Source organism: Lissotriton vulgaris, unplaced genomic scaffold, assembly GCF_964263255.1.
Source record: "Lissotriton vulgaris unplaced genomic scaffold, aLisVul1.2 SCAFFOLD_736, whole genome shotgun sequence".
Lineage (NCBI taxonomy): Eukaryota > Metazoa > Chordata > Amphibia > Caudata > Salamandridae > Lissotriton > Lissotriton vulgaris.
Genome location: NW_028243083.1, coordinates 560,817 through 576,265, shown reverse-complemented (window position 1 = coordinate 576,265; position 15,449 = coordinate 560,817). Strand labels below are relative to the sequence as shown.

The window sequence follows — 15,449 nt, the reverse complement described above, 5'->3', positions numbered from 1 at the left end:
TCGTTGTGTTACTTCATTAGTACGGTCTACATTATATACTTTTAACGGACTCCTGTTGGATTAGAATGAGAAATGCCATTTTGCAATTTATTTTCTGCATTATAGCGGTTTTAGCACTCGCAAGCAAAAAGAAAGCCAAACTCCTCCATATTTGTTTTTTTTTTTAGGTCGAAACCTATTAAGCAGTGCAGAGGTCTGGTTGCAAAGACATTTTAGTTACATACTACAAGCTTTACTTGGAACACATTCCACCCATTGTTCACCATTAGATTTGTGGTTTGTAACATACATTTGCTTGCTTTATTTGTTTTAGGCTGTCCAGCATGTCTTTGTCTCTTCCGTGGAGATTAGCATGTTTACCACATCTTTTACTGTCTCCTTGTATTTTTCCATGGTTGCTCACTTTCTGGGAAATTATTTGGGATTTTTCATGAGGCATTCCATGAAAGAGGTTTTCTGTGTCCTATCTTTCTGCTTGACAGAATGTACTTATCTTTTCCACTAATTGTACATGCCTTTGAGGAACAATGTTGAGTCACATCAAAAAAAGGGGGGAGTAAGTGGATATTTTGGATTCATCCTCCTGAACAAGTATTTCATTCAAAGAATAGAAACTCAGCAATGTCACACCAAACAACTCTGCTGAGGAAAAACAAGTTTTTTTGAGTGAAACCCTCACCCCTTAGGGCTACCCCTTGGTAGCATGCTGCATCACCGGGTCTATACCATTCCACAACGGATGGGGTTATGATGCGACCTATGGACTATGTGGGAGTACTTCATGATGTAAGACAATGACAAAGAAGATGGGAGTGGGGGATATTTTGTGCTGGAGTGCAGTTTACAAATACCTGGCTAGTAGGTAACTCAAGCTGTACCCATATTGGCTCTTCTTCAGGACCTCAGGAAATTAGTTCTCTGGTCCTAGTGTTTACACTAGACGCACAATGAACTAGTAGGAGTGGTACCAGGGAATTCGTTTCTGATGTCTTGAAGATGGCTTGAAACATGTCTGCCTTTAAGAAAGCAGGTACATAATAACCTCTTTTCCCAATCTCGCTACCCCCTTTTGTTTAACCATACCGACTAGAGGTAGGAATAAATATGATACCAAACGAGCCATGTCTTTTGAAACTACACTCCAGCACATGTCTGTATTTTAAATTATCAGGCTAAAGATAGCAGAGCCTGATAACGAGCAGTACTCAGTCAGATTAATGACCTATGTGGGTCACATAGGTTCAGAACTGAAGCATTGAGATATTTATCTCTTAAATAAAAGTCGTTCTCGTCTCAATATTGGAGCATGAGAACAAAAAGATATTTCTGAATGCTTTTAAATGGGAGAAAATGAAAGTGTTGATTAAATTAGAGAAAATTAAAAAGAAAGTGTTGACAATGATTTGGTTAACTCTTAATTTTAATTCTCACTTTTCAAATTGTCACATTTAGAAACAGCAGCCATCTTGTTGGCTGTGGCTGGTAGACAGTACCATATTTGTAACTGAAAAATACAGTAAATGTCTTTTAAAATGGGAGAAATTTACAGGGAAGAAAAATGTTTCTATGAAGCATTGTCTTAATGTTTTTCTCTACTTTAAATTAAGCCAATTAAGTCCTAATGTTTTATGAAGCATGTTTCATCACTTAATTTCTCACATTTAAACAAATGAATGTATTTTCCGGTTATAAATATTGTACCATGTCTATAGGCCACATGCAGTCTTTAAAAAAAAATATGTTATGTTATACAGTGGATTTCTATAGCGCACGGCTACTCCGAAGAGTGTCCCGGCGCTGGAAGTTCCTCAGTCAGGCGAAAGGGGGCGGTGAAAGGGTTACTGAGTGAAAAGAAGAGTTTTAAGATTATAAGCGTAAATATGTTTATTGGCATTTGAAAACCGCAATAATAAAACAAGACAATGAAGTACAGACATTGACATGGTCCCAGATATAACATCCACATGTAGCAGTGCAGTAATCATGCATCGTAGTTACTTCCTGTAGAAAAAGTGGTTAAAGCAGCTAGCATCAAGTATTCGGGTGGTCTCGCTCACGGAACAATGTAGTGCCCTGTAATCACCACACTGGTACTCAAGTGGAGGGGAGTAGGCAGAAGGGAAATGAGGGACTATTTATGTTTTAGATCCTAAATCGTCGTGATTAGTCACCGTCTGTGGGGTAGTTTCACCATGATCAGGGGACGTCGGGGTGGGTCTCCTAGTCATATATATAGGGTCCAGAAGTTTTTGGGTCTGCTGCGAGGTGGTAGTAACTCGCTGTAGTTTTCTGTTTGAGTGTAACAGTACAGCATGTCCCTGGACCACTGTGTTAATGTAGGTGTTGGACCGAGTAGCAAACAAAGAGCAACACAGCTCTTCGCTAAGTGGAAAGCCATATTTACTAGGCGTCTGAGTGTCTTAGGGAGTGATTTGGAGTAGCCCAGTATAGCTAGTACCGAGTCTGGTGATAACGCCATATCCGTAATTCAGTTAATTTCAGCAAATACCTCCCCCCAGAAAAGGGCAATCCCCGGGCAGTCCCATGCCAGATGAAAGAAGTCCGCATTTAATACACGCATCTTTCGCTTTGAGGGCTCTCGTGCAAGCCATATCGATATAACCGTTATGGTGTATAGTAAACCCTGTTGAGGAATTTAAAGTGGACCAATCAGTGACTTCCATTGAGCGAGATTTGTTTGGTACTTAGGCAGCAGTAGAGCCACTTATCGTCCGTCAGTTCTACCTGTAGAACGCGCTGCCATTCCAGACGTGGTTTGGTGTATTCTCCTTCCCTAGCTGACAGCGTAATGCGGTATAGTCTAGACACTAATTTGGCGGGCGATTGTGCCTTAATAAGAGCGGTCAGGGTCAGGACCTCTAGAGGTTCCGCCATATCCTCCCCAAGTTGATCCCTGAGAGTGTGTCTTACTCTATGATACTGGAATTTTGCCAGAGGTGACTGTACTCCATCCCCCCAGGGGCAGTCGGTGCCATCTGCAAAGAGGTCTCCTATTGTATGTATACCCAATGTACACAATGCGATTATGACTCCCCTGTCTCTACATGGAGACAGCCAGTGACACCAATGAAGACGAACCAGTGGCGCATACAGTATATTACCGGCTTGAGCATCTAGTAAAGAATGCCAAGCATGGGTGACTGAGTTCAAAGAGTCCAATATGCCAATGAGTCTGTCACGAGGCAAGAATAGTAGGGCTGGGAGAGGTCTGGGGTCAGAGACTATGGTTTCAATCTGGCTGTGTGGCACCTTAGAGGGTCCATGCATCCAGTAATATGCATGAGAGCATTGGGCAGCTCTACAGTATAGTTCTAAGTCGGGAGCTCCTAGGCCCCCCATCGTATATGGCAGCGTCAGTATCTTCCAGGCAACTCGTGGCTGTTTTCCCGCCCAAGCCAGACGAACCATTAGTGAGTGCAAACGGTGAAAGAATGTTTTGGACAGGACCATGGGTATATTCGTAAAGAGGAAGAGGGGGTGGGGTAGAAAAATCATTTTCATGAGAGATACCCTGCCCATCAGGGATAGGGGAAGGCAGATCCATCTGTCAACATCATCTTCCAGTTTGGAGATGGCAACTCCGTAATTCTCCGACAGAACGACCTCTGAGTCCGTATGCAGATGAAAACCTAGGCATCGCAATGCATCTCTGGTTCATTGCAGAGGATATTCCGGTTCAAAGTGGTTCATAGCCGGAGTGAGGAGGAACATAATGGACTTGTTACAGTGGACGTTTATACCTGGAAGGGAACCGAACAGGACCACCTCGCGTAGAACCGGGGAAAGGTTAGTCCCAGGGTCTCCAACAAAGAGCAGTGTCGTCCGCATACCTAGAATCAATTATCCGGTAGTTCGGGAATCGTATGCCCCACTGTCCGTGGTATTCCCTTAGAGTGAAAGCGAAGGGCTCCGCCGTAGGGGCGTATAATAAAGGGGACAGGGGGCAGCCCTGTCTCGTACCTCTGCAAACCTGTATGGGGTCAGTGACCAGAGATCCGATCCGAATGCGGGCCGTGGGGGAGGAATACAGTATCGAAAGAAGTTATAGGAATACCGCCCCAACTCCCATTCGGCTAAGGACCTGTCTCATGAAAGGCCATTCAACGGAGTTGAAGGCCTTTTCCAGGTCTAAAAAGACCGCAATTGCAGGGACCTCCGGACGGGTATGCTGCATAGCAGCAAAAACAGTTAGCAGATTGTAAGTTAAGTTCTGATAGGCAAAAAGCCAGCCTGCTCCGGAGCTACCAGAGTAGAGACAAGCGGGCTAAGACAATTGGCAAGCAGCTTCGCGAATATTTTGGCGTCCACGTTCATGAGAGATAAAGGCATATACGAGGCGCACTCATCCGGGGGTTTCCCCGGTTTGAGTATGGCTACCAGTTCACCTCTCGCATAGTAGGCGGCATCGTTCCAGAGGTGCATATATCCTCAAACAGTGTAAGTAAGTGCGGGAGCAGGAGATGCTGGAATGCTTTATAAAAAGCAACAGTAAGACCATCAATCCCGGGCCCGCTCCCCGCTCTCATCTCCGAAAGGGCCAGGACTATCTCTTCCCGCTTGATCGGGCGCATTAGGAATTCACTGTGCAAGTTGGAGAGCCATGGGAGTTCAATGTGGATCAGGTAGTCTAGTATGTGTTCGTTTGGGCTGCAGCCGCAAGAAGAGTAGAGCATAATATTCTCTGAACTTCTCCGCTACCTGGGACTCCTCAAGCGGGGGGTCTCCCGGTTGCAGGTTAATGTCTGGTATCGCAGTTCTGTTTCTGCGTTGCTTAAGGATTTGAGCGTGGACTTTCCCTGGCCGTTAGTCCTCATCATAGGTTCCGGTGGTGGCATATTTCCTGAAGTGTTTTATTTATGAGCCAGCTTCCTCATGATATTCCCGAAGTGTCTGCGCTAGTTCTCGAGTAAGCCCTTCACTCTGGTCCGTCAAGTGGGAGAACTCAAGGCCCTTCAATCTGCATAAAGGGTCGCTACTCTGCTGCGTATCGACTTAAGAACCCCAGCATGTTTGGAAATAGTGAGCCCCCTCATATATACATTAAAAGCCTACCAGACAGTTTGGAAGGAGTCAACAGATCCCATGTTTGCCTCGAAAAACATCTCAATTGGCACGGCTAGCTCCTCCCTAAAGACCACGTCAAGGAGAGAGTATGGCGGAAAGCACCATAAAAATGGAGGAATGCGTTTCTTGGGAGAAGCAAGTGTTCGTAATAGTGATGAATGGTCAGAGTAGGTACAAGGGAGGATCATGCATGTGCGACCATGTTGCAGTAGGGGTCGTGAGGCGAACCAGTAGTCTATTCTCGTGTGGATATTGTGATGTGCGGAATAATGTGTGAAGCCGCCATGGCGTTTGTGTCTATGTCGCCAAACATCACACATATCGAACCTCAGCAGTGACGTTTCCACGGCTCTAGCTGATGCAGAGGGGCGTCTGTCGGGGCCGTCTGATGTGTCTATACTGGGGTGCCTAGTAAAGTTAAAATCCCCCCAACCGTATATGATCTAGGGCATATGGTTGCGTCAAAGTCGTCAGGTGTGCAGTCTGGATGGTCGTAATTAGGGCCGGACATTTAAAATGGTAAGTTCTAGTCCCTTCCCACTGCATTTGTACGTCCGTTTCTAAGGGTGTCTGTGTTATCGATGTCTTTGGGTTCACCCATGGCATGACCCCCCTACCGTGGGAAGTAAAGCTCGCGGTGTGGACATTTTCCAGCAGACTCTTAGTGCATAAGGTAGGGCTATCCGAGTGAAGGTAAATCTCCTGTAGGAGTGCAATATCAACGTTATGTCGGTAAAGGTAACTTAAGATTTTGCAGACATTATGATGGTTGTTAAGGCCGCGCACGTTCCAAGTAAGCAGGACCAGCGAGTCAAGAGCGTCCACAGTATCAGACAGCAGTGTGTCAGGCATTTGGGAATATGTAGTTGAGAGGTAACAAGGATAGTCCCATCAGAACCACGTCATGCCAAAGCTGCACAAAGCATCTTAATACAACAATCGATACGTCTAAAAACATTCCCAACAAGTGTCCATCCCCAACTCGTGCAGATACTGGTCGTCGTGTACTTTGTAACAGTAATCTCACAACACAGTGGTACGCCAAGGCAGTAAGTAGCAGTAAGCATTGCGGAAGTGCACCAGTCAACCCCCCTTCGATCCCCTCCCACGCTTGCCCAACCCCAACTTGGCTGCGGTACCATCCCACCCTCCCAAATAGAAAACCCCGCCCATTCTCAAACAACAAAACACATCCCAAGTGTGGTTCACGCAGGGTTGGATGTAGCTCGCAAGAATATAAGGGTGTGTGACCTCTAAGGGCCACTCTCCTTACACCGCCATTAAGCGCCGGGACGCCTCTTCGCTGGGGCAGCTGTATATTTTGCGCTTTACCAAAATCATAGAATAGAATAGAATTAAGGGAAACTTCTCAGCTGCAAAATAGTGTAGTAGGGAACAACTTAACGAGGCCCTCAAAGTCATGAGCGCATAGTGGACCTTACTTTTGAACTAACCCCCAAAAAAATAAAAGCTCATATCAAGGTAAGCATAGCAGATCAATCTCTGTCCCTGTTTGCTCATCAAACTAATGCAGAGACAAGATAGTGCATGGAAGGCTCCTCAGTGCATACCCTCCCTATGCCGGAGCAGACTCTCGCTCTCTACATAATACAAGTAAAGCAATCCAACACTATGCTAGGTAGCAGGAGGACTCAGACAGAGGGGTTGTGTAAGTCTCACCTCAAATACAATCCCAACATAACCATTTCTCCGTCCATAAGTGACACCAAGCTATACTCAACGATTAGTCATCCTGTTGTGTTCAGTCCTGCTCGTACATTAGACCTCCCGACGCTTCATCCAGGAGTTGTCGCTCCTGGGAGGGTCGTTTCTCTTTCATCCAGTCTTTCAACACTTTTTGTAAGGCCTTCGGAGCAGTGAAAATATGCTAGCACCCCTGCCGGTTTACTCTAAGTTTCACCAGATATAACATGGCGTAATCAGCCCCAAGTTCACGGAGTTGCCTCTTCATGGGGGCAAAGAGGTGCCGCGCCTCCTGAACCTTGCCTGTAAAGTCTGAGAACAGTGAAATAGTCGATGCCTCGTACCGCAGTGGTTGCTTCTCGCGAGCTAGTTTGAGTGCGGCATCCCAATCCATGTAGTTTAGCAGTTCCGCTATGATCGGTCTGGGTGGTGCACACGGTGCTGGTCTCGGGCCGAGAGAGCGGTGTGCCCTCTCTACTACAAACATATTGGAGAAAAAGGAGTCGCCCAGTAGTGCTTTCAGGAGTTTTTCGATGAAGACCTCCATGTTCCCTGGATCAACAAGAAACACGTACAAACACAGCAGCAGACTTAGGTCAAGTACCTAAACTCCTTGGGTTTCAAAAAATAAATCAGAATAAGTGCAACAACTTCCAGCATCCGCTACTGAAAGGTGCCTATTTACAGTAAGAATTAAAAACAAAAGGAAAGGCATTGCATAGAAGTCAGGACAAGTGACAAGTAAATACTTCACAAATTTCTTCTTTTTATTGAATTCTTGGAAAAAAACACCAGCACACAGCCAACGCATTTCGTTCCCCAGTGCCATGGGAACTTCATCAGGGCTGTAACAATTACAAAAGACTAACATAAATATACATACAGCGTGACAAAGATATACATAATGAAATACATTTAAAAATAGATTAAAAGAACAACAAGTACACCGCTTGCACAGATGGCCCACAACATAATGTCACAAATGATTTGATTGTTAGGACACAGCCACAGAGAGTTACATAACAAGAAAAACAACATATTAAAAATGACAGTTCTGTAATGACAGTATGCCAATCGGTTATACATTCGGTCCCCTTTTGGAGAGACATATGAAGAAGCTAAAATCACTGACCTTGTTGTTTGTTAGAAAGGCGATCCTAGGGGGGAGGCAGAGGTTGTCTGGCCGACCACCCTGAGACCCACCTCTCCTTCTGGAGTTGGCCGAGCACCGTCGAGAGGCCTCCTGGCGAGGTTCCTCTCCTAGAATCGTACAGAAGAGAAATCACACCACTACAAATGGACACCACACAAGGATAGATTCTTAAAGTCTTTATCAGCAATCAAGGCAGGTTATCTCAGCAATATATGTACAAATGGATCGAGGGATCCTTAGGATCTCGGTAACGGTGGGAAGGGGGTAGCGGGACAGTCTTGGTACCAGCCTGGTACAGGGATACCCTGCGCTCAGCTCTCAATCCTCGAGTTGGGGGGTTCCTCGGGGTCGGGCTGCGGCAGTGCCAGCAGGGTTCCGAAGATGGTTCAGCGAGGTCGGGCCGCGGCAGTGCCAGCACGGCTCCGAAGATGGTTCAGCGAGGTCGGGCCACGGCAGTGCCAGCAGGGCTCCGAAGATGGTTCAGCGAAGTCGGGCCGCGGCAGTGCCAGCAGGGCTCCGTAGATGGTTCAGCGAGGTCGGGCCGCGGCAGTGCCAGCAGGGCTCCGAAGATGGTTCAGCGAGGTCGGGCCGCGGCAGGGCTCCGAAGATGGTTCAGCGAGGTTGGGTCGCGGCAGCGCCAGCAGGGCTCCGAATAGGGTTCAGGGTTCCGTAGTGAGTTCGTCTCAGGGTCAGCCGCGGTTCAACCTTCAGGGCTCTTGACTCCAGGATACAACTGCTGACCCATTTCAGAGCTGCCCCAGATATAGGTCTGGAGTCCTTTGATGTCCGGACCCTCGCACCCGGGGGTCAGAGGGACCGGGATGAGAGAGTCCAGACACCCAGCAGGGGGGTGGAGCCAGCGCCCAGGGAGGCCGGAGGGCGATCGAAACCAGGCGTCCAGGGACGATGGAGGGCCATCGAAACTCTCCTCCTCCTTGATCCGTCAAGTGGCCGTTTTACCACCTGTTCGTATCTTGGTGCCGCAATGTCGGGGCTTCGCTGGGGCCGAGGTCGGGCCGAGGCCACGGGGCCCAGACGTGGTCGGGCCGGAGAGGGTGGCCCGGGATAGGGGTCGGACCAGCAGCGTGGGGCGAGTAGGGGTCGCCATGTTCTAGAGAGGGAGAGCCGGGGGTCGCCCGGAGTGGCGGCTCTCATGAAGGTTGGAGGGGGTAGCTTCAGGCCAGAGGACAGGGGTCGATGTCGTCCAGGGCCCGCCATGCAGGAGGAGTGGGACCACGCCACGAGGCCGGGTCCAACATTCTTTTAATCTATTTTTAAATATATTTCAATACGTATATCTTTGTCACACTGTATGTATGTCTCTCCAAAAGGGGACCGAATGTCGAGTCTTTCCACATGCTTGTCCAGTCTTTCGACCATGTGGTCCATTCTGTAAGTTAGGGCATCCATCTTGGTGCCCAAGGAGGATATCCCGCCCTGTAGGTTCTTTTCCATTGTCTACAGGAGGCCGCAAATGTCTTGGCGTTGGTCTTCCATGACCTGTTCCTGCTCACCAAAGCGATCCTCAGGGGTGGATTCAACAGCCTTGGATCGCTTCGGGTCAAACAGTTTAAATTGTGTACTATCCACTCGCCCCATCTGGTCTACACTCGCAGACTCGTGTTTTTTTTTGTGTGGCGAGCAACCCGATTCAGCCACAGCCACCGCAGGGGAGACCATGAGGCCGTCCAGTCCCACCTCGGGCCGATCTTCCCTGTATGATAGGGTCCCCACTCAGCTATACGGCGGCAGGGTATTCAAAATGGCGGCACTCCGCGCCCCCGCCTCGCGGCACATTTACAGTAGGTCTCGCACCATCCTTCCCCTGTAGAATGCAACTGGTCGCCGAGGGAGGGGAGGAGGTCCCCTCCAGAGGGATCCACCAGGGGCGCCCAATGCAGCAGGCCTCAAATGTCTCCCATAACAACCTATAGTCCCCCTGCAAACCAGTCTTCAAAACCAGTTAGTGTTTTGCGCTCTGTAGCCAATTCAACGCTTCATCGACAAGCAGCACAGAAGCAGTAATATCCGACGGCATGAACCAACCTGGCTGTGAATGACACCAGGTTGATAGGGGCACAGTGCGGCACGCAATGCTCGGCCAAGTGTTCTGCCACGATCAATAACGCCACCAAGGAGGGGGGGGGGGGGGGGGGGGGAAGAGTCACTACACGTAGCCAGTCCAGAATGGGGGAGAGTTAAAGGGCCCCCTCAGTTAGCCTTGATGATCCCCCCCTGGGGTTCACTCACCAGCGCCGCCTCAGTAGCCAGCCAGTTTTCCAGTGTGTTCGGTCTCCTCACCTCCCAGGGCACCGGGCCTTAGATTATCGCCCAGTCGATCGGTCCCACTCTCGAGGCAGTCAGCCCCGTCACCGCCAGTCACCAGTGGCAGCAGAGATCAGCCAAATATGTGCAGAGGCTGTAATGCCTAGCAGCGCCGGGCCGATCCCAACGCGCTGAGCGGGCCTCTGGAAGAGGCTGCAGGTCCAAGAAGGGGGGTCTCCCCCCTCATCAGGGCACCCCGACAGGACTCAGTAGGGCCTCACTGCAGACCTCCCCGACGGGACTCAGTAGGGCCTCACTGCAGACCTCTGATCACTTGAGGACTGCACGCCAGCTTCATATCAGGAGCCCCAGGGACACTCAGCAGAGCACAGCCTCCGCTCTCACCCGGGTGCCGCTCTCCGCACTCTCGTAGGGCCACTCTGAAGGCAACCCGGGGCAGCCAACCCCTTCTCCAGCAAACGGCTGCATCTCCGATGCCGCCAGAGATGGACAAGCCACCAAACCAGCAGTATCTTCTCCTCATGGCCGGCACAGCGGGGTCAACCTCGGCAGCCAGTTGCCACCCACCCCAGTTGAGGAGGGGAAAGGAGGTCTCCGGGACTCAGCAGGCTCCGCGCCACACCAACTCCCAGAGCGCAGCCGGCCCAGGATCATCAGCAGACCGCAGCGTCATCCAGTAGGCAAGTCAGTCTTCCTGCAATCGATAGCTCAGGGGCTCGCTAGTCTTCGCTGAGTGGTATAAAAGTGGTGCAGCTGCAGGATAATAGACGGATAGAGTGGCGGATTGACGGAGCTCTCGGCTCAAGTGGCCATCTTGGTCGTGAGCTAGCTCCGCCCCCCACCGGCCACCTGGAGTTTTATGCCTGCTGTTTGTACAGACACTTTGACATGGGAGAAAATTATAATGATGAGTTTAATCTAATGCATACAAACAAAGTTAACTTTTCCGTTACATTTTCCCCAATTTCAAAGTGCCACATTTACACACAAGAGGCAGGTAGCACTCAGGGGCTATTAGACCCCCTGCCATATTTATAACTGAAAAATACAGCCATGTTTTAAATTGGGAATAATTTAAAGTGCAGAAAAATGTTGCATCAAGTTGAGAAATATGTTCCTTATAAGGAACATTTCTGGAGAACATTTTTCTACACTTTTCAATTCATCCCAATTAAAAAATGTTTTTTTTTGCATGTTTGTGTTGTACATGTAACGATGCCATATATTGTTAAATGGACTCAGGGTTAAAGGGGCTCAATCACCCATAAACATACATCCCAACACACCTGTTCATACATCCCCACAGACCATGCACTCACTGACCCGCATGCCAGCCCCATCATAGGACCCCTAGTCACAGTATTTTGTTCAAGCCACGGTATCAGCCTCCATGGACATTAGGTCTAAAGTCATTAAAGCTGGGTGAGGGAGTGCCTGCTAACAATGTGCAAGTTACATGGCCTTTAGTAGCTCATGACAATTTTCACTGATCAGAAGGAGCGCCTACTATAGAAAATGTAGGAGACCCCTGCTCTACATGCTCCGTAAGATTTTCCGCTGGATCCCCATCACCACTAGGAAAACAGTCACCGAACCCCTCGAATCCAGTCGACTTAACTGCAGACGCGTACTCTATGCTGCAACCATCAAACAGCTCATCAAATGTCTCCAGACTATACAGAACACCACAGCCTCTCATCTTCAACCTCCCCAAATGTATCAGCACAACTCCCCACCTTCGATTCCTCCACTGGCTCCCTGTCCAGAAGAGATGTCATTTCAAGCTGATGACTCATGCCTACAAAGCCCTCCACAACTTCGGATCCACCTACATCAACCACCATCTGGTGCTCCACTTTCCCACCAGCTACCTTCTCTCCGCCTCCCTCGACCTTGCACACATCCCTCCACCGAAGCCACAGTGGAGGTTGTTCTTTCTCCTACCTCGCCACCAAGTCCTGGAACAACCTTCACCTGCGAACCTACCAGTTGCTCACAGCTTCAGGAAGGGGCTCAAGTCCTGGCTCTTCGACTAAGGCCGCAGATCCTCAGCACCGGGATGCCCTTTGAGGTGATAAGCCACAAAATACAAATACTGTATGATTGATTGAGCTTTTTCATTTCTAGTATGTCGACTGATTGAAACCTCCTTCAGGCCTATGGATCCATAGACATACACAGCCCCCATTGTAGTCCTGACCATCATTTTTTGACTCGATAAAAGATTGACAATTTGAAGATAAAATCTTCACTATGAAAAAAGTCCCATCTTGAATCCAGCCAAGAGTGAGTAGAAGTGTTCTAAAAGGATGCCTACGCTTTGGTCACATTTATGGTATTCCCATTCTCAAGTTTATCTTCATTTTTTCCATTGAATTCTCATAGAGGAAGAGGGGGAAGCCAATACATTTAGCGAAACAATCAGAGGAGCGAAGTTTACCCCTTCCTTTGTGTTGCGAAACCCGAGAAGGAGAGGGTCTAGATTCCTTATTTAACCCATTAATTACATTATACAACAAAAGAGTTCCTGAATAGAGTTTTCAACTTACCAGCATCATTCACATTAAAGGGGGTCTGATTAAATTAAAAAAGGGGCACAAGAAAGATGAAACACTACTGAATTGGAAAAAGGTCTCAATGACCTTTTCTCTTTTCCTGGGTTTGATAATGGATTGAGACCTGAAGGACTGTCTTGAACATGAATTTCCAGAAAAAAAAGGAATTCTGAAGATTCACTACATTCCGCAACATTGACAAAAAATACCCCTTTAAACGTTTTCAAATAAAATGAAGTATTATTTTACTAATGATGAAGCACTGAGCCCTTTTGGGGGGTGAAAATAATTTGTAGGGGACAGAACATCGTTACCTATATTTTGTTAGACTAGTATATTACAATAGGGTCCTATGTTTCCTTGTTAATGTTAGTTCCCAGCTTTTAGTCTTTAAAGAGCCTGCATATCCATTTGTCTTTAGATTTCATGGTTAACTTGGGCTGAACTAGATGTGTTTCTTTAAAGTCAATGGCATGTTCACACATCAAATAAAAAAGAAAAATATACTCGAGGCCATTGTTTGCAAGACTCTTATTTGGTGAGCATACAGGAGTAGGGATGAAGTTTGCAAATGCCTCAATGATGAAAACCTCTCTTAATTACCACACAATCTAGAAAAAGAAGGTAGAAAAAGTCTGCAAGACTGAAACAAAGAAAATTACTCATTTAACAGAATGTTCCTAAAATGGACGTTTGACTATACACCGATAAATCATTTTCTTCACTTTTTTTTTTACTGTTCTCCCCAATTTTTTAAAACAGATTTTTCTCATTCATTTTCAATTCAATTTGGAAAAGGCAATAGTCTCACCTTTGACTGCTTATTAGTGTTATTTTTCTCACTGACTTCGTGTCTAACCATTTTTTAATTAATTTTAGTTGTGTTTTTCTTATGTAACTAATATTTTACATAAATTTAGTGTGACTACTGTCACTTTATGTATTACCATATTGCTGCATCTGTACTGCTTATTTGCTTACACATAGCAATTGCACCGAGGTAAGTTTTACTCTTGGGTCTAGCTGTCAATAAACTAAGGTATTTCACGCTGGACTGGATTGGGGGGGGCCACAGTCTGGGCTGGTTTCTCAGGAAAATAAACACAATTCGCTATTGAGTAGCGGCAAAGAAGTAGTTGAAAATAATGTGTTTCAAAAAGAACTATGCTTCTTCTCCTGTAATAATACAGTAAATATTTTGTTTCAAATAAAATTTACTTTTTGTTTCTTTGTGTGGTTTTGAGTAAAAAATAGCATATCAAACCTGTAGAGCATGAACAATGGATCAACAATGTCTAGGTGAATAAATACACATGGTAATTCTACAGCTTTCCTCTGAAGCTACATTCACATCTCAGATGAATTATATGAAGTTTATAGGAAAAAGAAACTTACTTTTTATCATGTTAACATCATTTGCACCATCGCCAATAGCCAGTGTTATTGCCTTCTTGTACTTTTTAACCAGTTCGACAACCATTGCCTTCTGTTTTGGAGTTACTCGACAGCAGATAACTGCATTGCACTCACAAGCCAAATCTACAAAGCTTTTTTGCCGCAGTTCTTTTATTGCATCTGCTTTCATTTTGTCAACTAGTTCTTTTTGTTTTTCTTCTTGTGTTTTCGGAAATTTTAATCTCAATCGTTTCTTTTTTCTCTTTTTCTTTTCCAGAAGAATTTCATTCTGTGTCATAAAACGTTGATATATAATTAGTGTGCAATGACATTAACAACTTTACAGGTACATTTAACTATGTACTATGCAACAGCAACATTTCAAAATAATATGAACTCTGAGACTACCAAATCTCCTGTACACTGGAGCTTAAAATATGTGTATCACTTATATGTAACCTAAACCATACATTCCACATGCAACCTATACAATTTAGCAAACCGCATCACAACATACTTGCTAGAAAATTTGGTTACTGATTGAGTGGGGGTGAAATCCTACTCAAGCAGTAATCACAATTTCTGTTATGGTAAAGTCACAAACATACCCTAAATTAACCTGTGCGTAACCATCTGGTAGCTTTGCACAAGCAGTCAGGTTTAACTTCCAGGCACGTAATGGGGCGTACGCCAGATACAGCGACCAAGCTAGACTTGCAGAACAAAGTACCTAAAATCCTGTTTTGCTTAGCATTGTGTGATCCTATATTGGGGATGTGTTGTCCAGTGGAGGGTTCGAGGAGCTGTGAGGCTGTGATGCGTAGTCGTCGATGAGGGAATTTCAGTGCAAAGTCCTGCGTCGAACATATGCTACGCAGCAGGGCTCACGACGTGAAGGGGTCAGTCCAGGATGCATCATGCAGCACCAGTTCCAAGGAACCATCCTGCTGCGATGCAAGGTCCTGCATTGTGGATGCATTGTGCTGTGGCGGTTCTGAAGCAGCTGCAAAGAGATGTGTCATGCTGCTTCAGTTCTGCTCACAGGACCACAGCTGGGCTGGCAGAGCACCTTGCAGCTCACTTCCAAGGGTCCAGGACTGGGGTGGCAAACCCAGTGGGGGGGCAGGACGCACAGCAAGTAGACGCCAGGTGTTGGGTTTAAGATGGATAGAGCCTTTTCTATCCCTGATCAGCCAACAAGCCCTTGGAGTAACTATAGTGGTACTGTGACCAAGATGAAGGCCAGTCCTTTCCCTCAGGCAGCAGAGCAA

General features: G+C 46.8%; 1 protein-coding gene across 2 annotated transcripts in view; it reads right to left on the bottom strand.

Moving 5' to 3' along the window:
* The window catches only part of LOC147668707 (phospholipid-transporting ATPase IC-like), a 515,423-nt gene that overhangs the window by 71,917 nt on the left and 428,057 nt on the right, over nucleotides 1-15,449 (bottom strand). For both annotated transcript variants that reach the window (XM_086948491.1, XM_086948490.1), the window contains exon 22: nucleotides 14,179-14,467. In XM_086948491.1, the coding sequence (XP_086804617.1) occupies nucleotides 14,179-14,467 (289 nt within the window). The remainder of the gene's footprint in view (nucleotides 1-14,178; nucleotides 14,468-15,449) is intronic.